This window comes from Gopherus evgoodei, chromosome 8 (assembly GCF_007399415.2).
Source record: "Gopherus evgoodei ecotype Sinaloan lineage chromosome 8, rGopEvg1_v1.p, whole genome shotgun sequence".
Taxonomy (NCBI): domain Eukaryota; kingdom Metazoa; phylum Chordata; order Testudines; family Testudinidae; genus Gopherus; species Gopherus evgoodei.
In genome coordinates, this window is record NC_044329.1 from 93,614,266 (window position 1) to 93,642,227 (window position 27,962).

Consider the following 27,962-nt stretch of genomic DNA (forward strand, 5'->3'; position numbering starts at 1 on the left):
AAAGGAAACTAACATGCCTCACCTTGTCTGAGTTTTACCCACTCCACTCAGTGCTCTCTGTAACTACATTTAAAATTAATTCCTTGATGAACAGAAATAGGTTTTAATTAAAAATATTTTTCAGGCCATAAAACAGATAAACACAGAAGCAGAACTTTTCTCTAGTTACTAGTGGGCATGAGAAAACTGGTTATCTTCTTACCCTTGGAAAATCAAACCTATTAAGCGAATTTAATTATCTGTGCATCTCTAGCCTATGAATAGCCCTTAAGAGAATATTATTTCACTCTTATCTGTAAGATCTTTTATAACCAGTATTGCATATTTAATGTGCATAGTATATAAGTACATTAAAACTAGCCCACATAAATTATATTGATAAAACAATTAAATAATGAATTTAAAACTACTCAGTTATACCTGTTGTGTTAAACCCTATTCCAGGTTGAATTTTTAAATTGTTCAACGTGGGTGAAAGGTGGAAGAAAGTTAATTTTTACTTGCAACTGTATTATTTAGAATTGTTGTTAGACTATCATAAAACAGACAGAGAAGTGTTAAACTAAGCTTGTTAGAGCTAAAAGAATTGTTGATCAGGGGTTTTCAAGGCTTCTGGTGAGGCTACTGAACAGTCATAACAGACCAGAACCTTCTTAAAATGAGAGGAACCATCCATTCAGGGACAATCAGAAGTCAGTTTTGATTAGGCAGTTTGATGTGCTAGGGTAGCAATTCTGCCCTTTTTGCATGTTTATTTTTTGAGGAACTTTTGGCAATGTATACACATGAACATGGCAGTGAGCTCTGAGAATGACAGGGTGCTGGAACATTAGCATCATCACTCTGACCAGCATGACAGGACTTGGAGTACCATAATCCGTAAGTCATTTCCCTGATCCGGAAAGATGTTTGGGCATTATCAGGTGAGATGAGGGAACCAGATTGCACCACTGTCTCTATGACAATATATGTTTCTAGCTCATCCTTATTCTCCTGTCTTTTTTATCCTTCTGTCTAACCATGCAACACTTTGCTGTGATCAGGGAGCCTGGCATAAACAATGCCTTACCAGCCTGATTCCAGCAGAAGCTTGGCTGGACACAGAATGGCTAATAAGGTTGTGTGCCATGAGTTGTGCCTGCAGTTTCCCAGCAACTAATCTGCGAGCTTCAGAGACAGAAGTTAAGTTTTCCTATCTTTTGCTGTTCTTTTCTCTTTCCCGTAGTGTTCGTTTTTGTTCTCCGCCACCAGTGTTCATTTGTGCTGAAAAACCAGACTTGAATCACAGAAGCTAAAAGCAACCATTTATCCTGACCCTCTCTCTTCTTCTAAAGAATCACATTTGATGCCCTTCAAGAGTGTTTCCCTTTAAAAAGCATTATCCCAGGAGCAACAACCTCTTCCCTGTCTTCTGGAAATGGACAAAGGGCCAAATGAGAACCCGATAAGACAGGGGTTCTCAACCCTTTTCTTTCTGAGCCCCCACCCCCACATGCCATAAATACTCCACGGCCCACCAGTGCCACAACAACTGTTTTCTGCATATAAAAGCCAGGGCTGGCGTTAAGGGATAGCAACCAAGGCAATTGCCTGGGGCCCCACACCATAGGGGCCCCCATGAAGCTAAGCTGCTCGGGCTTCTGCTTCGGCCAGGGGCTTCATCCCTGTGCAGCAGGCGTAGGCTTTCCCCTGGGCCCTAGTGAGTCTAAAACTGGTCCTGCTTGGTGGACCCCCTGAAACCTGCTCGTTGCCCCAGACCCTTGGTTGAGAACCACTTCGATAAGAGACATCAGTGAAGAGTGAGACAGAGGAGAAACTGAAATTGATTTTCTAGTTCACTGTCCAAAATAAAAAAGAGAGATACTTACCCAGGTTTTCAGGGATAGTAGAAGATTTCCCATTAAACTTAACAAAGACAAGTTATGCACTACCTTTGAGGAAGTGAAAGTAATAGCAGTCACATCTCTCAGTGTGAACAACAGTACAAGATGGTCTATTTCTGTCTACAGTATAGACATGCTGTATAAAATCTCCATTATCAGTGGGAAATCTATTCTAGACACAGATACGAGGGGTGACATCCTGGCCCCACTGAAATCAATCACTTTGCTAAAATAGGATTTTACCCTAGACCTTGTAACTTTGGCAATTCCTATCTAGCCAATAAAATCATCACTCAAGAACAGTGTGTTTCTGTTTTGTGGGCATACTTTCAGCTAGAAATGGGCATAAAATGTAACCCCAGAGATGACTGCCCTTTGACTTTGGGGAAGATTCAGATACATCCATACCTAAATCCTTTTTTGAACTTGTGTATTTGAGTATAGCTCTACCTAGCACCTATCAACCTGTAGCACTCTACAATCTGATTTTTATAGGTGATGAGCATCTGCAGCTCGCGCTCAAGATTCTTATATAAAATGTGACCTTCAAAATGCTATCCAGACTCAATTGTCAGAACATTCCTGTAAAGTAGGCAGGCAGGCCAACATATTCCTCACTTTATAGGTGTGGAAAATGAGCGAAAGTGAGGTTGAGTGATTTTCCCAAGGCCCCACACAGGGGCGGCTCTAGACATTTCGCTGTCCCAAGCAGGACGGCATGCCGCGGGAGGTGATCTGCCTGTCGCCGGTCCCGCAGCTCTGGTGGACCTCCCGTAGGCGTGCCTGCGGAGGGTCCGCTGGTCCCGTGGCACGCCTGTGGAAGGTCCACCGGAGCCGCCTGCCACCCTCCCGGTGACCGGCAGAGCACCCCCTGTGGCATGCCACCCCAAGCACGCTCTTGGCGTGCTGGGGTCTGGAGCCGCCCCTGGCCCCACAGCGAGTCAGAGTCAGCCATGTTATTGAGACAGTGCTGACACCCTTCCCTGGCTCTTTGTTCTGTGCTCAGACCATGACACCACTCCACTCTTCACTCACCTTTTAAAAAAACCACACACACTAACTAGTAGGTTTGAACAATAAGATGCATTCACAGTAACTGATAAGTTTTACTGACAACCATCAATAAAGGAGGTATTTTCCTTTGATTCACACCTATAATTTCCTTTAACATTGATGGGACTTACACACATCCAGAGGCGCTAGAGCCCTGCTAGATGTTTAAGTTGACTCATGGCCTTGGAAAGCTCTGGAAATAACGACTAATGACCCAGACATTACATTGAAAAGATTTGTACCTGAAGTTGATTATTCCACTGGGTGGGGTACCTACTTGTTAGGATCCGCTCCTTTGAAGTATGCATTAACAGTTTCTGTGAATGCTGCCGCTACGGGGAGGGTATCCTGTGCTCCCATCGTCAATGGACTGGGTCCCCTAGAAGAGCCTGCAACAGAGGAAAAACTTTCACTTGTTATGTGCATATAAAACATTACAATTATTCAAAGCCAATTGTATTAGGGTGGGGGAATAAAGAACCATTTACTGAAAATAAGAAGTCAAGTCTGGCATTTTGCTTTTATTTGAGAGCAGTAAAAGTCCCCTTGGTGTTCAGAATGGAACTGAATATGTTTAAAGATGGTCATTTACTCTCTATACAACCAAAATAATTTAAGTTCTTTACTGTGAACAGCATGTGAAAGCAGAAAAACACAGGTAGTGACACACATCTGTAGGAACTTTGATGCTTTATGAATAAGGCAGTATTTGCATGACAGTTTGTGCAGTACACATCTGTGTTCTACAAAAGAGAGTTGGGTGTTTTTTTTAAACCAAAAAGCTCAATCGCCCCACAATTTACAGTAAAGCATTTGGCACCATTTTGTTTTGAAGGGATGAGGCCCAAGGCCTTCTTCTCACTTTTGTGTCTCATGGGAAGCACAAACCTTTGCATCTATTCCAAGGCAGCACTGGCTCTGCAGTTCCCTTCCCTCTCACTTCTACCCAAACCTAACTGCAGCTGCTGTCTGCAACATTCTTTCCTCTGTAGGAAGCAGATACACGTTTCTCCAAGCAGCGTTCACACAGACTAAATACCTGCATGCCTTTCTGAGTTGGAGGTTTGTACAGGCACTGTTTGCCTGCCCAGCTGCAGCCAGGCTTTCATAGCAACATGGCCAACAGAGGAGGAGTAACCTAGAGCAACAATGCAGGAGTCCAAGCTTCCATGACAATGGGGATTACTTTCCTTTTGGGTCTTGGAGATCTGTGGGAATATTTCAAAGAAACTCTGGCCCCGATTCAGCAAAACCGTAAGCACATATTTAAGTCCTATTGAAGACATTAAATAGGGATCTGCTTTAAGTGCTTTGCTGAACTGGGGCCTTTGACGTTCACCTCAGGGAATTTCCAGCCCCTCCCCGACAAAGGCACATCTGTAGGAGGATACAATTTAGCCTGGGTGATTTGTGATTCTTTCGGAATGGCTAAGCCCACTTACAAGCAAGACTAGTGGAACCCACACGAAGTTCTGAATTCAACCCGGAATCAGACAAAACTTGGCAGTTTAGGTTGAGTTTGAGGTTTAAATTAAATTCAGAGTGAAATGCAGGGATGCAAATCCACAGCAATTAATTCAGGAGAGTCATATAAACGAGAGAAATGAAGATTTCAGTGATTAATGTACTAAGATATTTGCTCCAATCATACACTGCATGTTCTGTAATGGAGATTCTATGCAGCGAGCTGCCACCAGGCATACTCACATGAACACTAAAATAACTAACCCCTGGGTGTTTGCAGCCATTGATTTTTTCTTTGCTGGCAATGAGCTTGCTTCTATGTAAGAAATCCTGAATTAGCACCAAAGGGGTAAAAGTTGAATAAAGTCATGTTAGGGAAAAAGAGTAGATGAATTCAGAATTTGCATATAAATCAAAGATGGGCATGTCGGAAATTTACACACTACCTTCCACACTGACAGCTAACGAAGGTGCCTTGTTTACTGAAAACAAGAATAGAAAGGAGTATTTCCAATAACAAGTGCATTGGGCATCAAATATTGTTTGGCAAAGATCTAGTTTCTCTCTTAATGGAAATTCTAATAGATTAGAATGACATTAATTAGTAGTCATTTACTAATGGCATGACATACTAAAGCTTTGAGACAATAATAATGAATGCCTTACACCTTTCATTCCTTCTCTGGTAATCTGAATGCATGTTCAAACCTTCAATCCGTATCGTGATAGACTATGCAAATCAATAAGTTAGGGATGAGAATGGGGATAGTGTGTGGGGGGTGGGGAATGTAGCGTTGGCTTGATTTTCAAAGGTACTGAGCAGTCAGCTCCCATTAGTTTAATTAGAATTGGAGGTGCTCAGCACATCTCTTAAAAGCAAGCTCTGTATTTTTTTTTTTTAACTAAAACCAGCCCGTTAAGTTCTCTATCCTGCCCTGGCTAAATCTCTCCGAAAAACAAAAAACAATATGGATTATTTCAAAGGTAAGGCTGTGTTTTAGAGATGGGATTTTAAAATATAGATATCAAACCATGCCTACCAAACCTTGGGGCTTTTATTTTGCAGTAGGAAGTTTGTGCACTGCTGGCATTAATATATTTTGCAAATGCAGTTCAGTTTATTCGAGCTTCCAAGGCCTTGATGCAATAAAGGTTAATGGGTTAGGTCGTTCATTCACCTGCTGCAAGTGTAAATGCAGCAGCAAATCCCTGGATGTTTTCAATCCACCCATAATTTACTGAGCGAAGATGCTGAGATATAGGGATAAAGTGACAAATGGGGGCAGCACTAGATTTAAGCATCCTAGTATGGGGCAGGATTCCAGTGCCTGTCTGCCATTGAAATGCTTGTACCATCCATGTGGAACAGTTATCCTTACTGCTGCATTTTGACTTAGAGTTCTTGAGGAGGGAAAGGATCAAACCCATGCAGAAGCAGCAGTAGTAAGGGAAATACAGGTCAGATAGCTGTAGCTTTTAGATCTCCTCCCCATGAAAAGGCCCAGAGATCTACCTATCAGTGTGAACACAAAACAGGTACAGCAAGGGATCAGCTGGTAGATTCGTTACCCACCACCCTGGCTTTTTTGAATCTTAGAAATGGATACACCTCTACAGGTTTATTCCAGACTTTGAACTGAAAGGCATATATTCATTGCTGAGAAACATCAGAATGTTGTGACTAAAAACCAAACAAAAAAAAGTGGGAGAACAAAGTTGCTTCAGAACTGGAGACTGTGGAGTGTTTGTAAGGCTCAATGTCCTCAGCTATTCAATGGACTGAGTGAGGATATGGAATTTAGGAGACTGGACTATATGCTGTGCTCATCTGAAGCTTTCTTTTCCTTTGTAGGAACAATATGAGAGTCTGAGTCTATCCTTCTTGAAGAAAAGGTATGTGAAAAGTTTTCAAGGATCTAACAACTGCTTTTAAAATATCATTTATTGTCGTATCTAGTCCAGAACCGCTATATAAGCAAAGACATTTATACCTTCATTGTATCTTTTGATTGTCCTTGGATCTGGATGGGAGCAGGGGTTTTCACCATGACCACACTTCTCTCAAACACTTATGATTGAACCCATTTTTTTATTATGGGTTTGATTATATATTTATAATGACACCACTCCCCACAAATCTGGATCTTTATGCTAATCTTACAATACAACCTGGATCAGAATAGTATTGTAACTGAGATTAGCATTAAAGGAATAATTAAGTAAACTTGGGATGAAACAAATATCTTAATTTAGACAACATATGTTCAATAAGAAAATATTAAAATATTTTAGACATTTCTCTCATACCCTGTACCTAAGGCACACCACTAGGTAGCTAAGTAACACGCACAAATGACCATTGCTTATTTTGATTGCTGGGATTTTCCCTTTTAATTTCTAATATAGTTTAAAAGTGTGTAAAAATTAAGGTAGCCAGGCATCTCCTCTTCGACTGGACTTCTGAAGAGGCTCAAGGAAGTGGGTTATTTCATCAAAGGTCTGAAATAAAAGGTATTCAATAAATTTGCACCGATCAACTTGTTTCAGTCTGTAGGACAAGCAGAATAGACATTTGGATAATTGGCCCACTTTTTGTTAACCACACATACATTCACATGCACTGTGCAGAAAGATGCATCAAACACACATCTGAATAGGATTCTTTTAGGATGAGGGCAGAAAATGAGTGCATTTACAGTTTAATGCAAAGGTGCTAGAAGCTCCTTAAATGAGTTTACCCACAATTCAGAGATCCACCATGTAAACCTGAGTCCATAATTAGGCCTAAATAAAAATCCCCAGTTGTTCCCTTCTGGACAAACTAATTCATCCCTAAAAGCAAATATATTCACAAGTATTCAACAAAAGATTTGATTTCCGAAGCAGACATCATACTGAACTACAGAGTGGCTTTTCCAATGCAGTGTGAAGACTGCATGATTGTGTGATAACACGCTATATCTACTAGAATAACAACCAATGCAGAAAATGATTGCTGTGCAGATTAGACAAGCCCTCTTGCACTCTCACACAAACTTCACTTCTGCACTTTCATTCAAAATTCCATGCTACCACATTCTACTGATGTGCTACGGAAGTCAACAGATATGTTGTACCCGTCCAGACATCCCTAATACCAGCTAAGCAGGTAACAGATCTGATAAAATCTCTGCAGCTACATACAGAGAAAAAAGTCTGAACAGCAGCAGCTAGATCCTTAAAGTTTAAACCTTTCTTGGTCATGAGGAAACATTCCCTAATTTTCAGCATTTTGCAGACCCAAACGCTATTTTGAGTCTGTGACTGCAGAATTCATTTTAAAGGCAGGTATTTTATTTCTGCTTAAGTAATCTTGTGGGTGGCATCTCCAGCTTCCCTACACTATCACACACACATCTCCAACTTGGCAACTCTGCACTGAGCAACACTTTTGGATCAGAAGATTACAGGTGAATGTATGAGACCCCATCCTTATCATAGAGAATAGCCAGATCTGGAAAGCAGATGGGCTGACACATCATAAGATCCCTTGCACCTGAAGGAAGGAATGTCTACTAATAGCATTTTCCTTTCATAGACAGTACAGGATTTGAAACAAAGAATGAACAATAAAAAGATCTAAAATATCCAGATACCTAGGAAGAGAGAGAACTGGGCATTGCATCAATCCAAATCATCCTAGGCAAGTATCTGTTATGACATTCATGAAGGCAGCACAGAGAGTTATTTGTGCTCATGTGAAACCATTAGAATAGGGATGAAACAGGTAGAATAATGGAATACTGAAGGGCTGCAATATGATGAAGAGTTACGCTTACATTTGGTGGAAACCACTTCCATATATAATGATAAATACAGAACTAGGATAGCACTTAATTTCCTATTTCCAAAATCTTAGTTTTCAATGGGTAGAAATTATTTAATATCTCTGCACATCTAATTCTAAACCCCTTATTATTTATTCCAACTTCCAAAGCAGAGCTTTTATTATAAACATGTTCCACAATGTAAAAAATCAAAGTTCTGTTGGAGGAAGAAATTAGACTTGTAAAAAGATTTTTACATTGATACTACAGCTGAAGAACTGAACTTCTTGGAAGTGAAATTCTGATATCTTTAGAATAGCTTTGGGTGTGTATATAAAATGATAAAGTAGGATAAAAGCAGATTATCTTTGACTTTAAATACAAATGATGCTTTGTGAATTTGAGAATAGTGGCTACACACTTCTACGTTTGGATTTTCAGCAGTCCCTAAACATAAAAATGATGTAATGCTAGTCTTTGACTGATGCGTATTGGTAAACTTGGTGCATTCTCTACTAATTTTCAAAACCAGTTCAGCATGAGTATCCACAAGACAATTTCCCCCAGACTTCCCCAGCTAACGTGCCTGAAGTCTGGCTTGAAATGATCATCTTCTTGGATCAACAGGGTTTATTCCATGCCCGTTCAGTCTTTCCATACCCATTCAGTCTTTGTCCTCTTAGCGAAAACTAAAGTACAGAAATGCCAATTAAGATACAGTTCTTGTGATATGGACAACTGCTCACCAGGAACTGGACTGAGACCATCAACTCATTTCACAGAGCCCAGTGAACAGCCATTAGCTGGCAACAACTTTCAGTCACAGAGTAAGGTGAATGAATGTTGTAAACAATTATGAATATTCAGTCACATTTTAAAATGAATTTCTTGGATTGTTTTCACATCTCCTTTTGTGTTCATCTTCTGTGACTGTTTGAGTAGATGAGTTTACCGGCAGGAATGTTCATTGAAACAAAACTCTCAGTGAACTGGAGAGAATATTTGTGGAAAGCAAATAGTGAATTCATTAATATGAATAGTCACTAGGAGTTAACCTCATATAACCAGGTAACAGAAATACACCCTATGTCCAATCAAAACTAAACATCATTTTTAATATTCACAGTCAAGACGCTTGCAGCAAATGAGCTACAGATTTAGAATTCTGTGAATAATTTGAATACAGTTCAGACAATTGTAAGCTTTTCACAGACAATTCGTAAACAAAAAAGAGGCAAAAAGTTAATCAAATATCTGATCTGCTGAAAATTATTAGCCCTGCTCTATACACTAGTGTCTTCCACTGGACTCAGACTGGTGGCATATTAGTGAAAAGCTACACAGAGCTCATTATTACAGATAGAATCAAACTATAAAAATCAGACCTGGCGTGAGGAGACTCAGCGTTCAGGGGTATACTGATCTGGGATTTTGGTTTGGTCAGGATGGGGATAGGAGATTAGATTTCAGCTCTACAACATTTTTCTTTCTTTCTCTTTCTTTCTTCTCATCCTGCATCTTCAGGAACATAGAGCATCCACCAGTTTATGCCATTTTTCAGTCTTGTGCTAGTCTGTTCAGGCTTCTGAGTGTCCTGCTGTTGGATTTGCCTTCTTTTGCTACTGTTTTGCATAATGTTTCTCTATGTTTCCCTTCCCAGGTGGTGGTTATGTTATCACTTCCTGTGGAAGTTGAGTTGGGGACATCCTTAAAGTGTGTCCAAAATATGTTTGTCGTCTTCTTACACCATATTTGATGCTTTAGATTGCTTTGCTCTACTTAGAAATCTGATGTTGCAAGATACTCTTTCCAATGGACTCTGAAGATCTTCTACAGGTATTTACATTGGAATGAGTTGATCTTATCAATTTCCATGACACTGCTCCATAAAGGAGGACAGGCCTGACGTTAGTGTTAAAAATTTGTATTTTTGTGTCAGTGCCAATCATGCTGCCTTTCCAAATCTTTTCAAGTTTATGAAAGTTGTTCAATGTTTTTATATTTGTCATTTGATTTCTAGCATGGTGTCATCATAATGGGACATCATCTCACACTCTAGATAGGTAAAATTACTTGTTTCTTAGTATTTCTTCGGCCCCTCTAATGGTTACTTTTGTGACACTGATCTTTTACCTTCCCTAGTTGGTTTTGCTGTACTGCCAAAAGCTGAGTCTTTTCCTCCATTAAACGATATGTTGAACTAAGCAGGAAAATGTCATTAGCAAAATCAAGGTCATCCAATTGTGCTTTATCATTTGTCCATAAAATCGATCATTTGCCTTCTGCAGTTATTTTCCTCATGACACAGTCAATGTCCTACAAAATTTGTGACATGTCTAGAGTAGGGCTATCTCTTCCTATTACCAACCCCTTTGCGCACTCCAGTCCACCTACAAGTTATTCTGAAAGATGACCTTCTGGTCAAAACATTATTGTTATCTTTACTGACAACAGTCAACATGCTTTGATCCTTACCTTTATTCTATTAGCAGCCTGCACACTGATATAGTACTTTCTAAAAAGGGAATGATAAAAACAGTAGAGTGGGTGGAGGTAGCGACAGCTTCGATAACAAAGGTACAGAGAACCAACAGTGAATCAACAAAAAACATTTTAATTTTAGGCAATAGTGGCCACCAGAGGGTTATAGAGTGTGGATGATGTTATTTTGTTATAATTTATTTTCATGCAAACACCTAGCAGGGAACAATTCACTTGTTGTTCAAGTTGATACAGGACCCAGGATAAATCGAGAGCACTAACAGAGGAAATCTTACTCTGTCTGAAATCAGAAAATTCAGCTCAGGTCCCTCAAAACTGGAGCAGTGACAACAGCAACAAGTATGGGTTTGTAAAACCTCACGTAAGAATAGCAGCAAATATCCCCACCATACTTATACAAATATGACACACATTTGAAAAATATTATCAGGCATCAGAATCAGAAACATCAAAAATATCTTGACAGGAAAAGAGGGACTAAGGCTCTTTAGCCAACAAGAAGCAGAAGCTATCATGCAATTGTTATCCCTTGAAGAAAAACAATCTGCACTTGGGAAGCAAGATAATTAATGGCATAAAGATTTTTTGAGTAATTTATCTGGCCATCTATTTTAGTAACTCAATTAATGTGTATGTCGAGAAGGGTATAATTGGGCCACCAAACCATCAGTGATCAACCACACCAAAAATTAAGTAGGAGTAAGGTTTTGCACATTTTTAAGACTCTGGCGCTGAGGGTTTACATACATACAATGGAAACTAGTGTGTGTTCATTTGTTAGACAATGGGTTAAGTAGCATGTAGATTCTGCTCATAGGCAACAGATCCTAGAGGCATTAGTAAATTGCAGTGCAGGAGGAGATTATACAATCCCATACTATTATTAATGAGAACTGCTTTCCACATAAATTCTGCTATAGGAGTCTCTGACATTTACTTGAGCAGACTGAACAATAGTCAGGATAGTTGGAGAACAATGTACTCATAGAGGATGTTCTTCCTAGTATGCTTAGAAGAACCAAGAATGGCTTTGTCTGTCTAAAGGAATCTAAGTGAGTCACACCATGCCATAGGTAAATCCAGGTTGCATAAAGCATGTGTGTGTTTCTTTTATGGACAGGAGGGATATTTTGGTCCTCCTTCACTGATCATCTTCTCTATCAACCAGCTGTTGGCATACCTCAGTTGTTTAATCATTCCAGGTTATATATTCCATTCTGTACACATCTATAAGAGACTACAGTGTAGAGACCTATAGAATTAAGTTAAATCAGTAGATAATGTACATCTTTTCTTTTTCTAAACTCCAGACAAGATGCATTTTCCTTAAGGGTGAAACAAAGCCTTTTAGCTGCCAAGTTTTCTGTCCCTGCACTCATGGACCTCATGAACTGTAGCTGGAGGCACAGAGAATCCTCAAATCAGGTCTTGTCACAAGTCACTTGTCACAAAATAGTTGGAAACACTTTTCTCATTCAGGGGCTCAATCCTGCAATCTCTTATGCATATGAATTGTCCCTTCAAAAGAATACTGCTCGTTCCTGTTACTATTGTCAGGATTGAGCCCCCAACAGTGTTTCCAAACATTTGGTTGAAAAATCAGAAGTGGACTGAGCAGGCAAGCCCAGATTTTAAAAATATGTAGGCATTGCTGTACTCAGTGTTGCAACACCTAACTGATTTAGGAGCCTAAATCACATTTTCAAAAATGGTTTACGCAGTTAAGAGCTTAAATCCCATTGACTGGATCTGAATTGGGCTAGGGTCTGATACCAAGTCAGAATGAGGACTCAGGTTTGATGGTGCCAAAATCTCATGAGGTGTTTCCCAAAGATTTTAGGCAATCTCATGAGATTTCCACACGGTTTTATGAGTTTATGAGACTTCACTCATCTTGAAGAGTGAAAATCACATAAAAATCAGCTCCTCCCATATTTCCACGATTATCAGCACAATACTCAGAATAAGAGTCCCCTTTTGAATTCAGGTGCTTCTGAACAGGAATAAGAAAATAAATTCCATCATATTTTAGATTCAACTTTGAACCAAAATCACAGGATGGGTTTAGGATTCAAGCTTCTTGTTTTAGATCATTTTAAAAAGGACTACTTTGTATACAAATCTATAAGATTTTTCTATTAATGATTTGAGATACCTAACACCTTTTATGAAAGAAGGTTCAGGTTTAATGATGCTCTAACATATTTTTTAAGCACTAATATCAGTAATGCACTCATGTACTGGGGGCTTTGGGGAAGGTCTAGCTAATATACGTACTGTGTCATCCCTTCCAGAAATTTTAATTGTTGCTTCAAGGTCCATATTTTATCAACTTTTCATTTTGGCAGGATGATCTGACAATGAAGATGAAAACATCCATTTTTAGGAGGACTTTATAGCATTCCATTCCATTTCTTTTCATAGATTTCAAGGCAAGAAGGGACCACTGTGATCTAACCTAGTACAACAGAGGCCCTAGAACTTTCCCAAAATAATTCTTAGAATGTATCTTTTAGTAAACCATCCAATATTGATTGAAAAATTGTTGGCAATGGAGAATACTCCAAGCCAGTTGGTAAAATTGTTCCAATGGCTAATTACTCTTACAGTTAAAAATTATGACTTATTTCCTGTCCGAATTTGGCTAGATTCAACTTCCAAACATTGGATAGTGTTATATTTTTCTCTGGTAGGTTGAAGAGCCTATTACCCATGTAGACACTTATAGACTGCAATCAAGTCACTCCTTAACCTTTTCTTTGTTAAGATAAACAGGTTGAGCTCCTTGAGTCAATCACTGTAAAGCTTCTTTCTAATCTTGTAATCATTCCCATGGCTCTGAACCCCTTCCAATTTATCAACATCCTGTTTGAATTGTGGGCACCAGGAACTGGACACAGTATTCCAACAGGAGTTGCATGAGTGTCAATGCAGAGGTAAAATAATCTCTCCGCCCCTACTTGAGATTCCACTGTTTATACATCCCAGGATCACATTAGATCTTTTGGACATAGCATTACATTGGGAGCTTATGTTCAGCTGATTATCCAGCACGACCCCAAATCTTTTTCAGTCACTGCTTCGGAGGATAGATCCCTCACCCTGTAAGCATGGCCTATGTTCTTTTTTCCTAGATGTATACATTTTGCTGTATTAAAACACATATTGTTTGCTTGCGCCCACTTACTCAAGCAATCCAGACGATAGATCACTCTGAATCAGTGATTTGTCCTCTTCATTATTTACCACTTCACCAATTTTTGTGTCATCTGCAAACTTTATCAGTGATGATTTTATGTTTTCTTCCAGTTCATTGATAAGAATGTTAAATAGCGTAGGGCTAAGAATCAGTCCCTGTGGGCCCCCCAGTGGAAACATCCACTTGATGATGATTCCCCATTTACAGTTACACTTTGAGACCTATCAGCTAGTTTTTAAATCCGTTTAATGTGTGTCATGTTAATTTTATTTCATTCTAGTTTTTAAAGAAAAATGTTGCATGGTACAAAGTCAAATGCCTTCCAGTATATTATGTCAATATAGTATTTTAGCTTTATCAACCAAACTTGGAATCTCACCAAAAAAAAGATATCCAGATAAGTTTGAGAGGATCTATTTTCAATAAACTCATGTTGATTTGCATTCATTACATTACCCTCCCTTAAATCCTTATTAACTGAGTCCTGTTTCAGATGCTCCATTATCTTGCCCAGAATGAATGTCAGGCTGACTTGATTATCTGGGTAATCCTGTTTGCCTTTTAAAAAAGTTGATATGAGCTTTCTTACGGTCTTTTGGAACATCAACGGTGCTCAAAGACTTATTGAAAATCAACATTAAGGTCCAGCCAGCTCCTCAGCCAGATCTTTTAAAACTCTTGGATGCAACTTATCTGGACCTGGTGATTTTAAAAATGTCTAACTTTAGTAGCTTATGTTTAACATCCTCCAGAGAGATTAGTGGAATGGAAAGAGTGGTGTCATCACCATATGATAATGTAGGAGCAGGATTTTATAATTGTACTATGAGAATTAATGTATGATTTGATTTCATCTTGCCAGCCACCCGTTTTGAACAACAGAAAGGAATGACAGACCAGAACAATCCTTCTGACTGATTGTGGTCACCCTTTTGTTTTAGGATAAGTTATAACGTCTTCTATGGTTCCCTGTATGTATTACAAATTAGGCACTCTAGTTAAATATACATTTCTTTGTTTTAAGGTTTTAGTGAGAGACAGGATCTTGTATTGTATCTATGTTAAGGAGATTAGAGGAATGTTAAGGGCCTGAAGCCCCAATGTGAATTGTTTTCGCTATAAGATTTAGCAAGACTTGATTTATAATGTATTCTGCTGAATATAAAATACTGCTGTCTGTACACCTTTGAAGGTTTCTGTAAGAGATTGTTTGCGTGAATGAGGAATAGAGGCATCAGGAAAAGATAAGGTGTGAAAACCATCACAAATATCCAGATGGTCAAGAAAAAGTGGGAGACTTGGAAAAACCAGGAGACAATCAGAAAACATCCATTTTATCTGATGCTAAACATGCGAGCAGCATTAACAACCTCAGAGGTGAGGCAGGCACCCCCGAAGGTGAGACAACAAATAGAAGATAACAATGGGAAGCCCGACAACAACCATTAAATGGTAAGAGCAGAAAAAAGATGGTTACTCACCTTTGTAACTGTTGTTCTTCGAGATGTGTTGCTCATATCCATTCCAGTTAGGTGTGCGCGCTGCGCGTGCACGTTCGTCAGAAGATTTTTACCCTAGCAACTCTGGTAGGTCGGCAGGTCACCCCCTGGAGTGGCACTGCTATGGCGCCTGATATATACCCCTGCCGGCCCGTCCGCTCCTCAGTTCCTTCTTGCCGACTACTCCGACAGTGGGGAAGGAGGGCCGGTGTGGAATGAATATAAGCAACACATCACGAAGAACAACAGTTACAAAGGTGAGTAACCGTCTTTTCTTCTTCGAGTGATTGCTCATATCCATTCCAGTTAGGTGATTCCCAAGCCTTACCTAGGTGGTGGGGTCGGAGAGAGACGTTGCAGAGTGCAACACGGCGGAGCCGAAAGCTGTGTCATCCCTAGATTGCTGGACCAGGGCGTAATGGGAAGCGAAGGTGTGGACAGAAGACCATATTGCTGCCTGGCATATTTCCTGAATGGGTACGTGAGCCAGAAAAGCAGCTGATGAGGCTTGAGCCCTGGTGGAGTGCGCAGTCACATGGCCCGGGGGGCGTGCGCCAATTCATAACAGGCGTGGATGCAGGACGTTACCCACGAGGAAATCCTCTGGGAGGAGACGGGTAACCCTTTGACACGTTCCACCACCACAACAAAAAGTTGGGGGGTTTTGCGGAATGGCTTAGTCCTCTCTATGTAAAAGACGAGCACTCTACGGACGTCCAGCGAGTGTTGCTGCTGCTCCCTGCTAGACGAATGGGGTTTTGGGAAGAAGACAGGTAGGAAGATCTCCTGGTTAACATGGAAACCCGATACCACCTTGGGGAGGAAGGCTGGGTGTGGTCTCAGCTGCACCTTGTCTCTATGGAACACGGTATACGGGGGATCTGCCGTGAGGGCTCGAAGCTCCGAGACCCTTCTCGCTGACGTGATGGCCACCAGGAAAGCGGTTTTCCATGAGAGGTAGAGAAGGGAGCAAGTCGCTAAAGGTTCAAATGGAGGGGACATGAGCCGGGTCAGAACCAGGTTAAGGTCCCAGGTAGGGGCAGGGCGGCGAACCTGGAGGTAGAGACGCTCCAAGCCCTTAAGGAATCTAGTCACCATGGGGTGAGAGAACACCGAGCGGCCATCCCTGCCTGGGTGAAAGGTGGAGATGGCTGCCAGGTGAACCCAGAGAGATGAAATCACCAGGCCCTGTTGCTTGAGAGACCATGTGTAGTCCAAGATCTGAGCAATGGAGACCTTGGTGGGAATGAAACTCCGTTCCGCACACCAGCAGGTGACACGTTTCCATTTGGCCAAATACGTCACTCTGGTGGAAGGCTTCCTGCTGCCTAGGAGCACTTGCTGCACTGGGGTAGAACAACGGAGCTCAGACCAGGTCAGCCACTCAGGAGCCACGCCGTGAGGTGGAGCGATTGAAGGTCCGGGTGACGGAGCTTGCCGTGGTTCTGAGTGATCAGGTCCACATGAAGGGGCAACGGGACAGAGTTGGCTATGGAAAGGTCCAGCAGCATGGAGTACCAGTGCTGCCGAGGCCACGCTGGAGCTATCATGATCAAGTGGGCCCTGTCCCTGCGGACCTTCAATAGGACCTTGTGGACGAGCGGAAACGGTGGAAAGGCATATAGCAGGTGCATCATCCATGGAACAAGGAAAGCGTCCGCCACCGAACCCGGTGAGAGGCCTTGGAAGGAGCAGAACATCTGGCATTTCCTGTTCCCGTGGGATGCGAAGAGGTCCACTTGGGGAAACCCTCACCTCCGGAAGAGCAAAAGAGCAACATCCGAGCGAAGGGACCATTCGCGGGACAGGAAGGACCTGCTGAGACGATCCGCTAGCGTGTTCCGCACCCCCGGGAGAAAGGATGTGGTGAGGTGAATGGAATAGGCTATACAGAAGTCCCAAAGTCGTAAGGTCTCTTGACACGTGGGGGAGGATCTCGTGCCGCCCTGCTTGTTTATGTAATACATGGTCGTTATGTTGTCGGTGAGCATGGAGACACAACGGCCCTGCAGATGGTGACGGAACGCTTGACAAGCAAGGCGGTCTGCTCTCAACTCCCAGACGTTGATGTGGAGGGCTAGTTCGCGAGGTGACCACAGGCCTTGTGTTTGCAGGAGCCCGAGGTGAGCCCCCCAACCCAGGGAGGAGGCATCCATTGTCAGGGACACCGAGGGTTGGGGTGGATAGAACGGGAGCCCCGCACACACCACGGAAGGGTCCAGCCACCACTGAAAGGAGTCCAAGATGCCTTGCGGAATTGTGACAATCATGTCGATTGGATCTCTGGCCGGACGGTATTGGGCATTGAGCCAGGACTGGAGGGGTCTTAGGCGGAGCCTTGCATAGTTCGTTACGAACGTGCAGGCCGCCATGTGGCCCAGGAGGATAAGGCAGGTGCGCACCGAGGTTAGGGGTGCTGCTTGCAGTCTCCGTATGATGGCTGCCAAAGTTTGGAACCACGAGGGAGGCAGAGAGGCTGTGGCAAGGGTGGAGTCCAGGGTGGTGCCTATAAACTCTATCCGCTGTGTGGGGATTAGCGTTGATTTCTCCACATTGATCAGCAGGCCTAGGCTTATGAACAGGTTCATGACCATGCGGATGTGCCTGAGGACTTGCGCCTCGGAAGTCCCCCGGATATGCCAGTCGTCCAGGTAGGGGAATGCGTGAATACAACTGCGGCGAAGGTGGGCGACGACTACAGCCATGCACTTGGTGAACACTCTTGGGGCTGTAGGTAGGCCGAACGGGAGGACCGCGAATTGGAAATTTTGCCGGTTGACCACAAACCGGAGGAACCTCCTGTGGGGTGGGAAGATGGCTATATGGAAGTAGGCATCTTGCATGTCGAGGGTGGTGTACCAGTCTCCAGGATCCAGGGATGAGATAATGGTCCCCAGGGATACCATATGGAACTTCAACTTTAGTAGGTATCTGTTGAGTTCCCTCAGATCAAGAATAGGTCTGAGACCTCCCTTGGCCTTGGGGATTAGAAAGTATCGGGAATAAAACCCCTTGCCCAGCTCGAACTCGGGAACCTCCTCTATGGCTCCTTTGGCAAGGAGCGCTCGTACCTCCTGTAGGAGCAGTTGCTCGTGAGAGGGGTCCCTGAAGAGGGACGAGGGCGGGGGGGTGGGAGGGAGGAGTTAAAGAAAATTGCAGGCGGTATCCAGATTCCACCGTGCGTAAGACCCAGTGGTCCGATGTTAGCTGGGACCACGCAGGGAGGAAAAGGGAAAGACGGTTGGAAAAGGGAGGGGATGGATCCATTAACAAAACTGGTACAACACCCTCGGGTGCAACTTCAAACGGAAGGTTTGGGCCCGGAAGAAGACTTGGAGGGTTTCTGGTTCTGGCCCCCTTGGTTGCCGGATTGTCTGCGGCAACCATTCCTGCCTCACCGCCTGGCGAAGTCCTGCCTCTGCCGGGGTTGGGGGAAGGGCTGGCGTTGCTGCTGTGGCCGGAAGGATCTGCTCTGGGTTACAGGTGTATGCATCCCCAAGGAGCGCATAATGACCCTATTGTCTTTTAGGCTTTGTAGCCTAGGGTCAGTCTTGTCAGAGAACAGGCCTTGGCCCTCGAATGGGAGGTCTTGGATGGTATATTGGAGTTCCGGGGGAAGGCCGGAGACCTGCAACCAGGAGATACGGCGCATAGTAACGCCAGATGCCAGAGTACGCGCGGCTGAGTCCGCAGCATCTAGGGCAGCCTGCAGGGAAGTTCTCGCGAACTTCTTGCCCTCATCCAGGATCGCCGAGAACTCCTGACGTGCGTCCTGAGGGAGCAGCTCTTTAAATTTGTCCGCTGCGGCCCAGGTGTTATAATTGTAGTGGCTAAGGAGGGCCTGCTGATTAGAGACGCGGAGCTGGAGGGCCCCCGCAGAGTAGACCTTGCAGCCGAGTAAGTCCATGCGTCTCGCCTCCTTGGACTTTGGGGCTGGGGTCTGCTGACCATTCGCTCCCTCTTGTTCACAGATTGGATGATGAGGGAACAAGGGGAAGGGTGGACATACAGGCATTCATACCCCTTTGAGGGGACCATATATTTACGTTCCACCCCTCGCGCAGCGGGGGGAACAGAAGCCGGAGACTGCCAGATGGTAGTGGCGTTGGTTGGATGGTCTTAATAAACGGAAGGGCCACCCGAGTGGGGGCATCCGCTGACAATATGTCCACCACTGGACCTTGTATCTCCGAGACCTCCTCGGCCTGCAGGTTCATGTTCTGTGCAACACGCCTGAGGAGGTCCTGGTGCGCCCTAAGGTCAAGTGGAGGCGGGCTGGTAGATGATGTCCCAGCCAAGCCTCGTCTGGAGACGGATGACAAGGAGAGACCTGGGACGAGTGGGTCTGTGGAGGGCTCTGCCTGAAGGACTGCGTCCAACTCCACAGGGGGTTCAGGGTCTTGAGGCTGGGACAACCTTTCCTCCGCGGTAGGAGGAGGAGGATGGGAAATCGTGGCCTCAGGGACCCTGTGCTCCGAGACATTGGAGCGTGGGGGACCCGGCTGAAGGCCTTGGGCTTGATGGTACGCCCAAGGTGTCCAGAACCCTCACTGCTGCCGTCCATGCTCTTGGGGCTGGGGTTCGTGGAACAACATGGCCGGGACATCCGTGTCCGGGGCATATAGGCTATCTGCCTGGGAGGACACAGACGGCTAGTGAGACAGCCGGGGGGGGGCCGATCGAGGTTGGTACGGGCCCCTTGCCCCCATTGGTGGAGACCTTCTTGGTGCCGGAGACCAGTACCGGGAGTCATAACGGTGCCGAGACCGCGATCGGGACCTGCCACCAGCTTGGTGCTGGAAGGTCGACCGGGATCAGGAACGCCGACGGCGCAAGTGGCTGCGGGAGTCTCGGTGCTGGTAGTGATGACTAGAACCGGAACAGTGCCGAGAGTACCGGGAGGTGGATCTGCACCGCGAGTACGACTGGTACCGCCGTGGTGAGCGGTGCCGGAACTGCGAGCGGCGCCTCGACCGAGATCTTCCACGGGCCCTGGAGCGGTGCCGGGACCTAGGTGGAGATCGGTCCCGGCTCATCGACTCCTGGGACGGAGGTCTCATGGCTGCCGGTTTGCCTTTCGATTGAAGAACCCGCACCGGTGGTGCCGGGGGTTGAGGCAGAGCAGACTTGGTCATCGCAATCAGGTCCCTGGCCGACGAGAATGTCTCTGGTGTAGATGGGACCATCAGCTCTACCACGGGTCTTACTGGGGAGCTCACCAAGACCGGACTCGACGGACCTCTTGGGCCCAGAGTCGACGGTATTACTGGCGTCGGGGCCACGGCAGGATTTGGTGCCGGGCGGTCCGCACGAGTCTGCGTTGCAGGAGTGGAAGCCGCTGATGTTCTTCTGTTGGGACCCGGCACCGGGGAAGTTCGGTGCCGAGGCATCTTCGCAGTCTGGTGCTGGTGCCATGTCGGCACTCGGTGCCGAAGAAGGAGGGTTGAGAGCTGCCTCCATGAGGAGAGTCTTCAACCGATGGTCTCTCTCCTTCTTGGTCCGCGGCTTGAAAGCCTTACAAATGCGGCACTTCTCAGATATGTGCGATTCCCCAAGGCACTTTAGGCAGGCATCGTGGGCATCGGCTTTTTGCAGGCTGAGCACGGCTTGAATCCCAGCGACCCGGCATGAGCCCGGGCACCGGGTACGGGGAAGGGCTAGAGCCCGAACCCGCTAAATTATATATACAAAAACTAATTGACAACTAAGAACTAAGTACTCTATATAACTATATACAACAAATGAACAAGCAGAAGCTAGGTACGTGGAGGACAGCTATGCCGCGCTCCACAGTTCCAACGACCGACATGGCGGTAAGAAGGAACTGAGGAGTGGACGGGCCAGCAGGGATATATATCAGGCGCCATAGCGGCGCCACTCCAGGGAGCGACCTGCCGACCCAGCGGAGTTGCTAGGGTAAAAATCTTCTGACGAACGTGCACACACAGCGCGCACACCTAACTGGAATGGATATAAGCAATCACTCAAAGAAGAACCTCAAGATTAACACCACTTAAGGATTAATGATTACAGGATGACATTGCAAAATGCATGGACTCAAATGGGAATTTACAACTATAAAGCTGCGGTGTTTTGCCATGGAACTCTGGGTTCAGTCCTGCAAAGCCTCAGAGCATTGGATCGTGACCGACAAAGCCCAGCTCCACACTCTTGCTCAATCTAACTGGCCATTAGATTGACTCTAGCTACAACAAACTGGTAACCATAAACATCAACTGGCAGGACTATAAACATACAACTGGCAGGTGTATATCTGCAATTTAGCATTCCAATTTCATAACAAAATTGTATTACAAACTTTCTGTAGCACTCAGGGAGAAGTAAGCATTGAAAAACTACAGCTGGTCTAACTAGTTTGGATAATAAATAATAAGACTTTGTGCTTACACAACGTGGCACCTTTCATCTAAGCATCTGTTGTGATAATTGGGCCAACAAATTTACCTAATTGTGAGCTCAACTGTAAAAAATGAGCACCATGGTTTTCCTATCGACAACCAGCAGAGAATCTCTGGAAAAATACAATACTGCCTAAAGTAGTACCATCATATCTACAAAGCCCCTCCATCCATGCCACCAACACCCTCTCTTTGAGGAAGGGGATTGCTGATAGGAAAATGAATAAGAGTCCACGAGACAGAGTAGAATCATAGGGCCTACATGCTGAAGGCCTTCTGAGGATATCTGGGGAACCAAAGCACATGTCTGCCTCACACAGATTGAGGAAGCCAACTCTGTTTAACGTCAGTGGACCCAATACCTCAATTGCTTTCACAAGCCACAATAGGTCCACCTCACAGGCCACAGACTATGGTTCCCCTCAGCCCATTGAGAACCAAGGTGAGGAAATCTGCCAGGTTGCTTCAGAGAAGAAATCCCAATAGTCTCCTCCAAACACGAATCCCCCCAAAATCCAGCTCCATGACCGGGCCACATCTAGTTTTGTCAATGAAACAAAGGGAAAGTTCTCTCAGTAAACATGATCTGACTATTCTGAACAGAGGCATCTGATATTTAGCAAACTGTCAGCTGGTCAGAACAGCTCCACCACACCACCTGAATAACCGAATGGTTGCGTGTGTATAGGATTGGCAGCAGCACTTAACTTTTGATCCAATAGAACTCTGCCATGCTCTTTAAAATGTGAGTCTTCAGCCTGCATGTTCTCTGTGTCTATGATGGCCGATCTATTATCTCCAGATGAAATGGCCCAAGATACTTGGCTGAGTCATGTATTGTATTCTAATCTGGGGATTACTGAGCCAATTTCACAAATGTTAGAAACAATTAACTTTTGAAGGAATATGTAATTCTCTTGCATCTGCAGACATGTATATCCAAAGGGGAGCTATGTACATGATTTTCTTCTTCCTTTTCTAATTTAGGAAAAAGGAACTGCATCACTGTAGTTCATCTAGCCTGGTATCCTGTCTCCAACAGCAGCCAATACCAAATGCTTTGAAAGAAGATGCCAGATACTCCAGTTATGGACAATTATGAAATAACCTGCCCATAGGGAAATTTCTTCCTAAACCCTGTCAGTCAGTCAGTGGTGGTCTTAACACTTTGGCTTTAGATTTGTGTAAATGCAGGTTTAAATGCATGACCTTTCCATTTCACTGGCTATCCCCTTGCTTTTGTACTATTAGGGGAAAAAAACAGATGATGTGGTCTCCATAAACCAGTTAGGAGATTACATTGATCCACATATGTAGTATTTGTGACAGCAATAATATTCTTCGTTTTTACAATTTTATGTTTTTCTTTCAATGAATTTTTACAAGTTAAAGTATGTTGGAATACTATAAGAAAGCACACAAAAATCAGATTATGAAAATTGTTGTAATACTGAAGATCAAGAATGAGAGTGGGGGAAAATAAACTAATAGGGATTAAAAAATAATGACAATGGTAGAATATACACCTTAGAACTTTGTAGTCAGTCTTCATATAAGAGAAGAGAGTAACTGTTAGTCTATAAGGTGCCACAGGACTCTTTGTTGCTTTTTACAGATCCAGACTAACATGGCTACCCTTCTGATGTTTTATCATAGAAACCAATCAGGGAAGTCCCATTAGGCTATTGCGTCCATTCCCTTTCCCAGTACAGAACTGTTACCTAAAGTAAGAATGTCACTAAACATCAAGGCTAAGGGGTCACAATTATCAAAACCCTTTTTCTGTGCAATTTAGGGATGATCCGCTAGGAATGTTTAATAATCAATCTGCCTGAATTTTTAACAGTGGTCTAGTGATTGTATACTGCACTTGATTTTAGCCAAGAGGGTAACTGCAGCCCCCACCTTCTTGAATACTCTCTGTTCCAAGACACACACCTTGTTTCAGAACCAGTTCAGCATTATATGGGCAACAACATCATTAAGAAAAATATCTGGTAGGAGATGGAATGTTGGCACTTTACCTCAGTTGAGCCACATCAGATTATTCAAGATATTAGCAGTTTAAAGGAAATGCTTGGCAGCTATAACTCTAATCATAGAAGATGCTGAAAGCCAGCTGATGTGTGCAACAATCTAAATGCTGAGTGATGAAAGCAGATTCAAGGATTGTTTACCCAGAGTAGAGTTACTACATAAGAAACCTGAAATAGTACGTACAGAAGCCAAAGAGTTTTCTGTTTGGGGAACTTTTACTAGAGGGAAAAGAAAGAGAATGCTTTTTGGCTCTGATTCAGAGGAAACATTTCTAAGTTATCTACAAACAAAAAAAAGTAGTAACTCCCCCAAATACTTGGCTCCTTGATGGTGAAAAGATCTGTTCAAGAATTAGTGAATTCAAAGAAGCAGCTAGCAGGAAAGAGAGCTTCAGCAAACATAAGCACAATCACAGAAGACTTCAGATAGCAAGATGGTGATGAGACTCCTATGATTTGCCTCCTCCTTATTATCCTTTTTTTGAGGATTCTAATTTAAGAAACAAGACTTGGCACGTCTTCACTCTGGATGTTTTCTAATCCAGACACTTGGAAACAACTGTAGAATAAGATGCCAGATCTCACATACCCACTGATACGACAACCTTTGGGATAAAGTCAATGAGCAGAAGGAAAGAAATAGTTCCATTACGGATTTTGTAAACCTTAAAGGAGTTTAACTTTGGCACCTTCCAATCGATGTTCAGGTGAAAAGATTGTAAGAATGATACTCCTAGTTTTAGTTAAAATCGAATTGACTTACTGAGGTTATAGACGCACTGTCCATTGTTTGCCTACCACCCTTTGCCTACCTTAGAGCTCCTGAACTGGACTCAGTCCTGGCTAGAATATGCCCGCCTCTAAAATGCTGAGCAAGGACTAAAACGCCTCTCAAATACTGTGTATAAGTACTATATAAATTGTATTTTAAAACCCTGGAAATGCTGAGAAGCTTGCCATAAATTAGGAATCGGATTTTATCCCACCTTGCCCATCTCCCTGACCCACATTCTAGCTCAAGAACTAATGTTAAAATATAATCGATATACTTCCCTAAACACCGCACCATAAGTTTCACATCTCTGCAGCATAATTTAAAAGCACTAAGACTGCCCTCATCCAAGTAGGCAAATAGACCATAAAACTTGTAGTGCAGGCATTTTAGTGTCTTATTGTAAAACAGGCATGATGTGTAAGCAGTAGATGATATTCCAATGTTAATAACTCAGCCAAAACTTTTTAAATATCAAAAAGCGAGGAACTAGATGGCTCAGAGGATTACTCAATCCTGTTCTATTCAAACTAACCATAGATACACAATCTGGTTAAGTTGCTAGTGTCCTACAGTTACCACCATCTGATGGCTAATCTGCTGCCTATGGGAAAATTGATGGACTCAGTCCACTCTCTGTTAGACAGGTGCTCAATTCACTAAGCCACCATCACATTTGTCACCACGTATAGTCATCTCTAATGGCAGACTAAATGCTGAACAGGCACAGAGACTCAATTACTCTTTCACTTTTTAAAGCTAGTCCCCCACCAGGTCAAGCTTGAGGTCCTTAGTAGAGGGAGCAGCTTGCACTCCTTTTGCCCACAGTGCCTATTCTCTTTATAGACAGACGACTTCAGTCTCCAGTGCTGTCAACCTGGTAATTCTTATTAGCAATGAACTCACGTAAACCACCCAGACCAGCCAAGTGGACTTTTTTCTTTTGCACACACTTAAAACTTAAAGGCCAAACAGATTGTGTTTTAATTTGTTCCCAGGATAAATGATTTCATTTTTAGCCTCAAGTGAGTTTTTAAAATTGACTTAAATAAATCTCTGAAAGCAGAAATTTATAAGGGACAGATTTTACAGACTCAGCTATAATACAAGAGTTGGTAAAGGTTACTGGTAATTCAAAGTGAACAGACTAATTGCACAGCTCTCTGATTCAGAAGGATAACTCAATTTTATAGACTGACTGAAAATTAATTAGATACAATGCTGGGATTACACAGATGCTGATGAATTCTGTACAGCAGTTGTAGGACGCATTTCCTGATTTCCTACTTTTACAAAATCACAGTAGTACCATCAAGATAATCATATAGATGTTATTTTCACATTACTCTCCAATATACCTTAAGTATGTCACAGGTTTTCTAGGAAGTTTAAAATGGGCAGTGTGCTAATACTAGTTAAATCACTCAGAAGAGGGTAAAGGCCAATAGAAAATAAAATAGTAATTTAGGTTTCAGTCATCATATTGTGTAGCGATACATTTAGTGTACCAAGTGGTTTGCAGAAGTGTGTAAAAAGAAGCCCTGGTTGACAGAGTCAAGTTCTTTGGCAATATAAGTGATTTTGTTCTGTAGAATATATTCATGATTTACACAAGAATAGTCTCTTTTTGTTCTTTAAAAAAAGTAATTGAAGGGAGACAAATGTACAAATCAAATTTAAATGATCCTTGCTGAACTTGTGATATGATGTCATCTAAGTAGCCATAGCATTTTCATACAAAAAGTTAGAGGGGAACTTTTGAAGGAAACCCTAGGACTTAAATAGTAAGAGCAAAGGGGAGTAAGTTACAAGCTGGTATGCTATGTACTACTTACCTTCAAAAGTCAAATAAAACTTTCCTCTGTCAAACCAAACGAGGGAAGGCTGTTCATTCTCTGTATGGCCAGGAGTTGAAGCGGGATGGGAAAGGTTAAGGAGAGGGAGAGAGAAGGACACAGTGTGAGTCACAGAGCAGGTAACTTATCTCACTATGGGGGAGGGAAGAAGCACTGCAAGCCGTTAACGTGCAAGGAAAAGGGGGATGGTGTTTAAAACTGTTTTTTGGTTTAGAAAACAGAAAGCAAAAAGCAAGCTATGGAAGACTAGATGGAGGGGTGTTTTTGCCGGCTTGATAGTAGTTGCCTATGCGTGGAGTAGAAGAGGCTTCCTGTTCATGCAGGCTGGGTTAGTATATTTAACTGCACTTGTTTTGACAAACTTTGTCACTAGCATTATCCTCTTCATCTCCAGTGGTGTCTCTATGGTGCTTAAATAGGATTAGCAAACTGTATTGGGCAGGAGGCTGTACTTTGCATTGTCTGTTAGTGTTAAAAATATGTTTTCATAAAATGTATGTATTTTTTTAATTGTATTTTAGGACATAAAATTCCAGGTCGAGCACCTGGAGTAGAAAGTTCTAATTGAATTTTTTACCCTTTCCACCAGAATTACCAGTTTACTTGGACTCACACCACCTTGAAAGTACCGGAGAACAAAACTTTATAAATATTATTTACTGTTGAAATAATTTTAAAATCTATTTTTGAACTGTTAAATTTATTCCTTCAATTTAAATTCACAAAACAGTAGCATATCACCTCTCTTAATCTTTTTGGTCACTGAGAAACTGTCATGCAATGTGCTGCTATTTTTTGTGAAACGAGTTCCATTTTTAAACATATGTATGTCATATGCATTGGACATTCATGGTGGTTGAGGAGAAAGCATGTCCGTAGTTTTATAGGCATTCTTATGAGACAATGGCTTGGAGTTTTAATCCAGATTTCTTGAAACCACTCTGCTAATACAGTACCTGCAGGCGTTTCACAGCGCCTTTCAAACGTGGGCAGTTTGTCAATAAAAGCATCATCTTCTGATACCATGAGCAAAAGAAACGTAAAAGACAAAAGAATGAAAACACAAATCCCAAATCAAATCAAGCAGTGCACTATATCAACAAAATACAAGAACTTAAATGAGAAAAATAATTTAAAGATCACTGAAATAGAAAGAATGGAGTCTTTTTTCCTACAATGTGTTATTCAAACTGCACAAGCGACAACAAAGAAAGAAAACCAAATCACAAGAAGAGACAAATAAATAAAATCATTCTGTTCAATATTCTTTTGCATAAGGGCCATCAAATGGTATAATCTTTGCAACTCCTAAACAACAGCATAGTGGAGCTAGTTAAAAGCTCTGTTCATTACTATATTTGGACTTGCACAGATATGTATTTCAAGTGGATGGACAAATGGACAGGGAATGTCTTTTTTATGGCTATATGAGTCTAAAGAGCAGTCAGTACATCTGTTCCTCCACACAATGCA

The 27,962-nt window shown here is 42.9% G+C and overlaps 1 protein-coding gene across 5 annotated transcripts in view; it reads right to left on the reverse strand.

Moving 5' to 3' along the window:
• Positions 1–27,962, reverse strand: part of SGIP1 (SH3GL interacting endocytic adaptor 1) — a 142,373-nt gene that overhangs the window by 10,894 nt on the left and 103,517 nt on the right. For 2 of the 5 annotated variants that reach the window (XM_030573329.1, XM_030573328.1), the window contains 3 exons: positions 27,446–27,505; positions 26,469–26,528; positions 3,214–3,325 (listed from right to left, as the gene is read on the reverse strand). In XM_030573329.1, coding sequence (XP_030429189.1) covers positions 3,214–3,325; positions 26,469–26,528; positions 27,446–27,505 — 232 coding nt within the window. The remainder of the gene's footprint in view (positions 1–3,213; positions 3,326–26,468; positions 26,529–27,445; positions 27,506–27,962) is intronic. The other 3 variants (XM_030573330.1, XM_030573331.1, XM_030573332.1) reach the window with 3 other exon arrangements.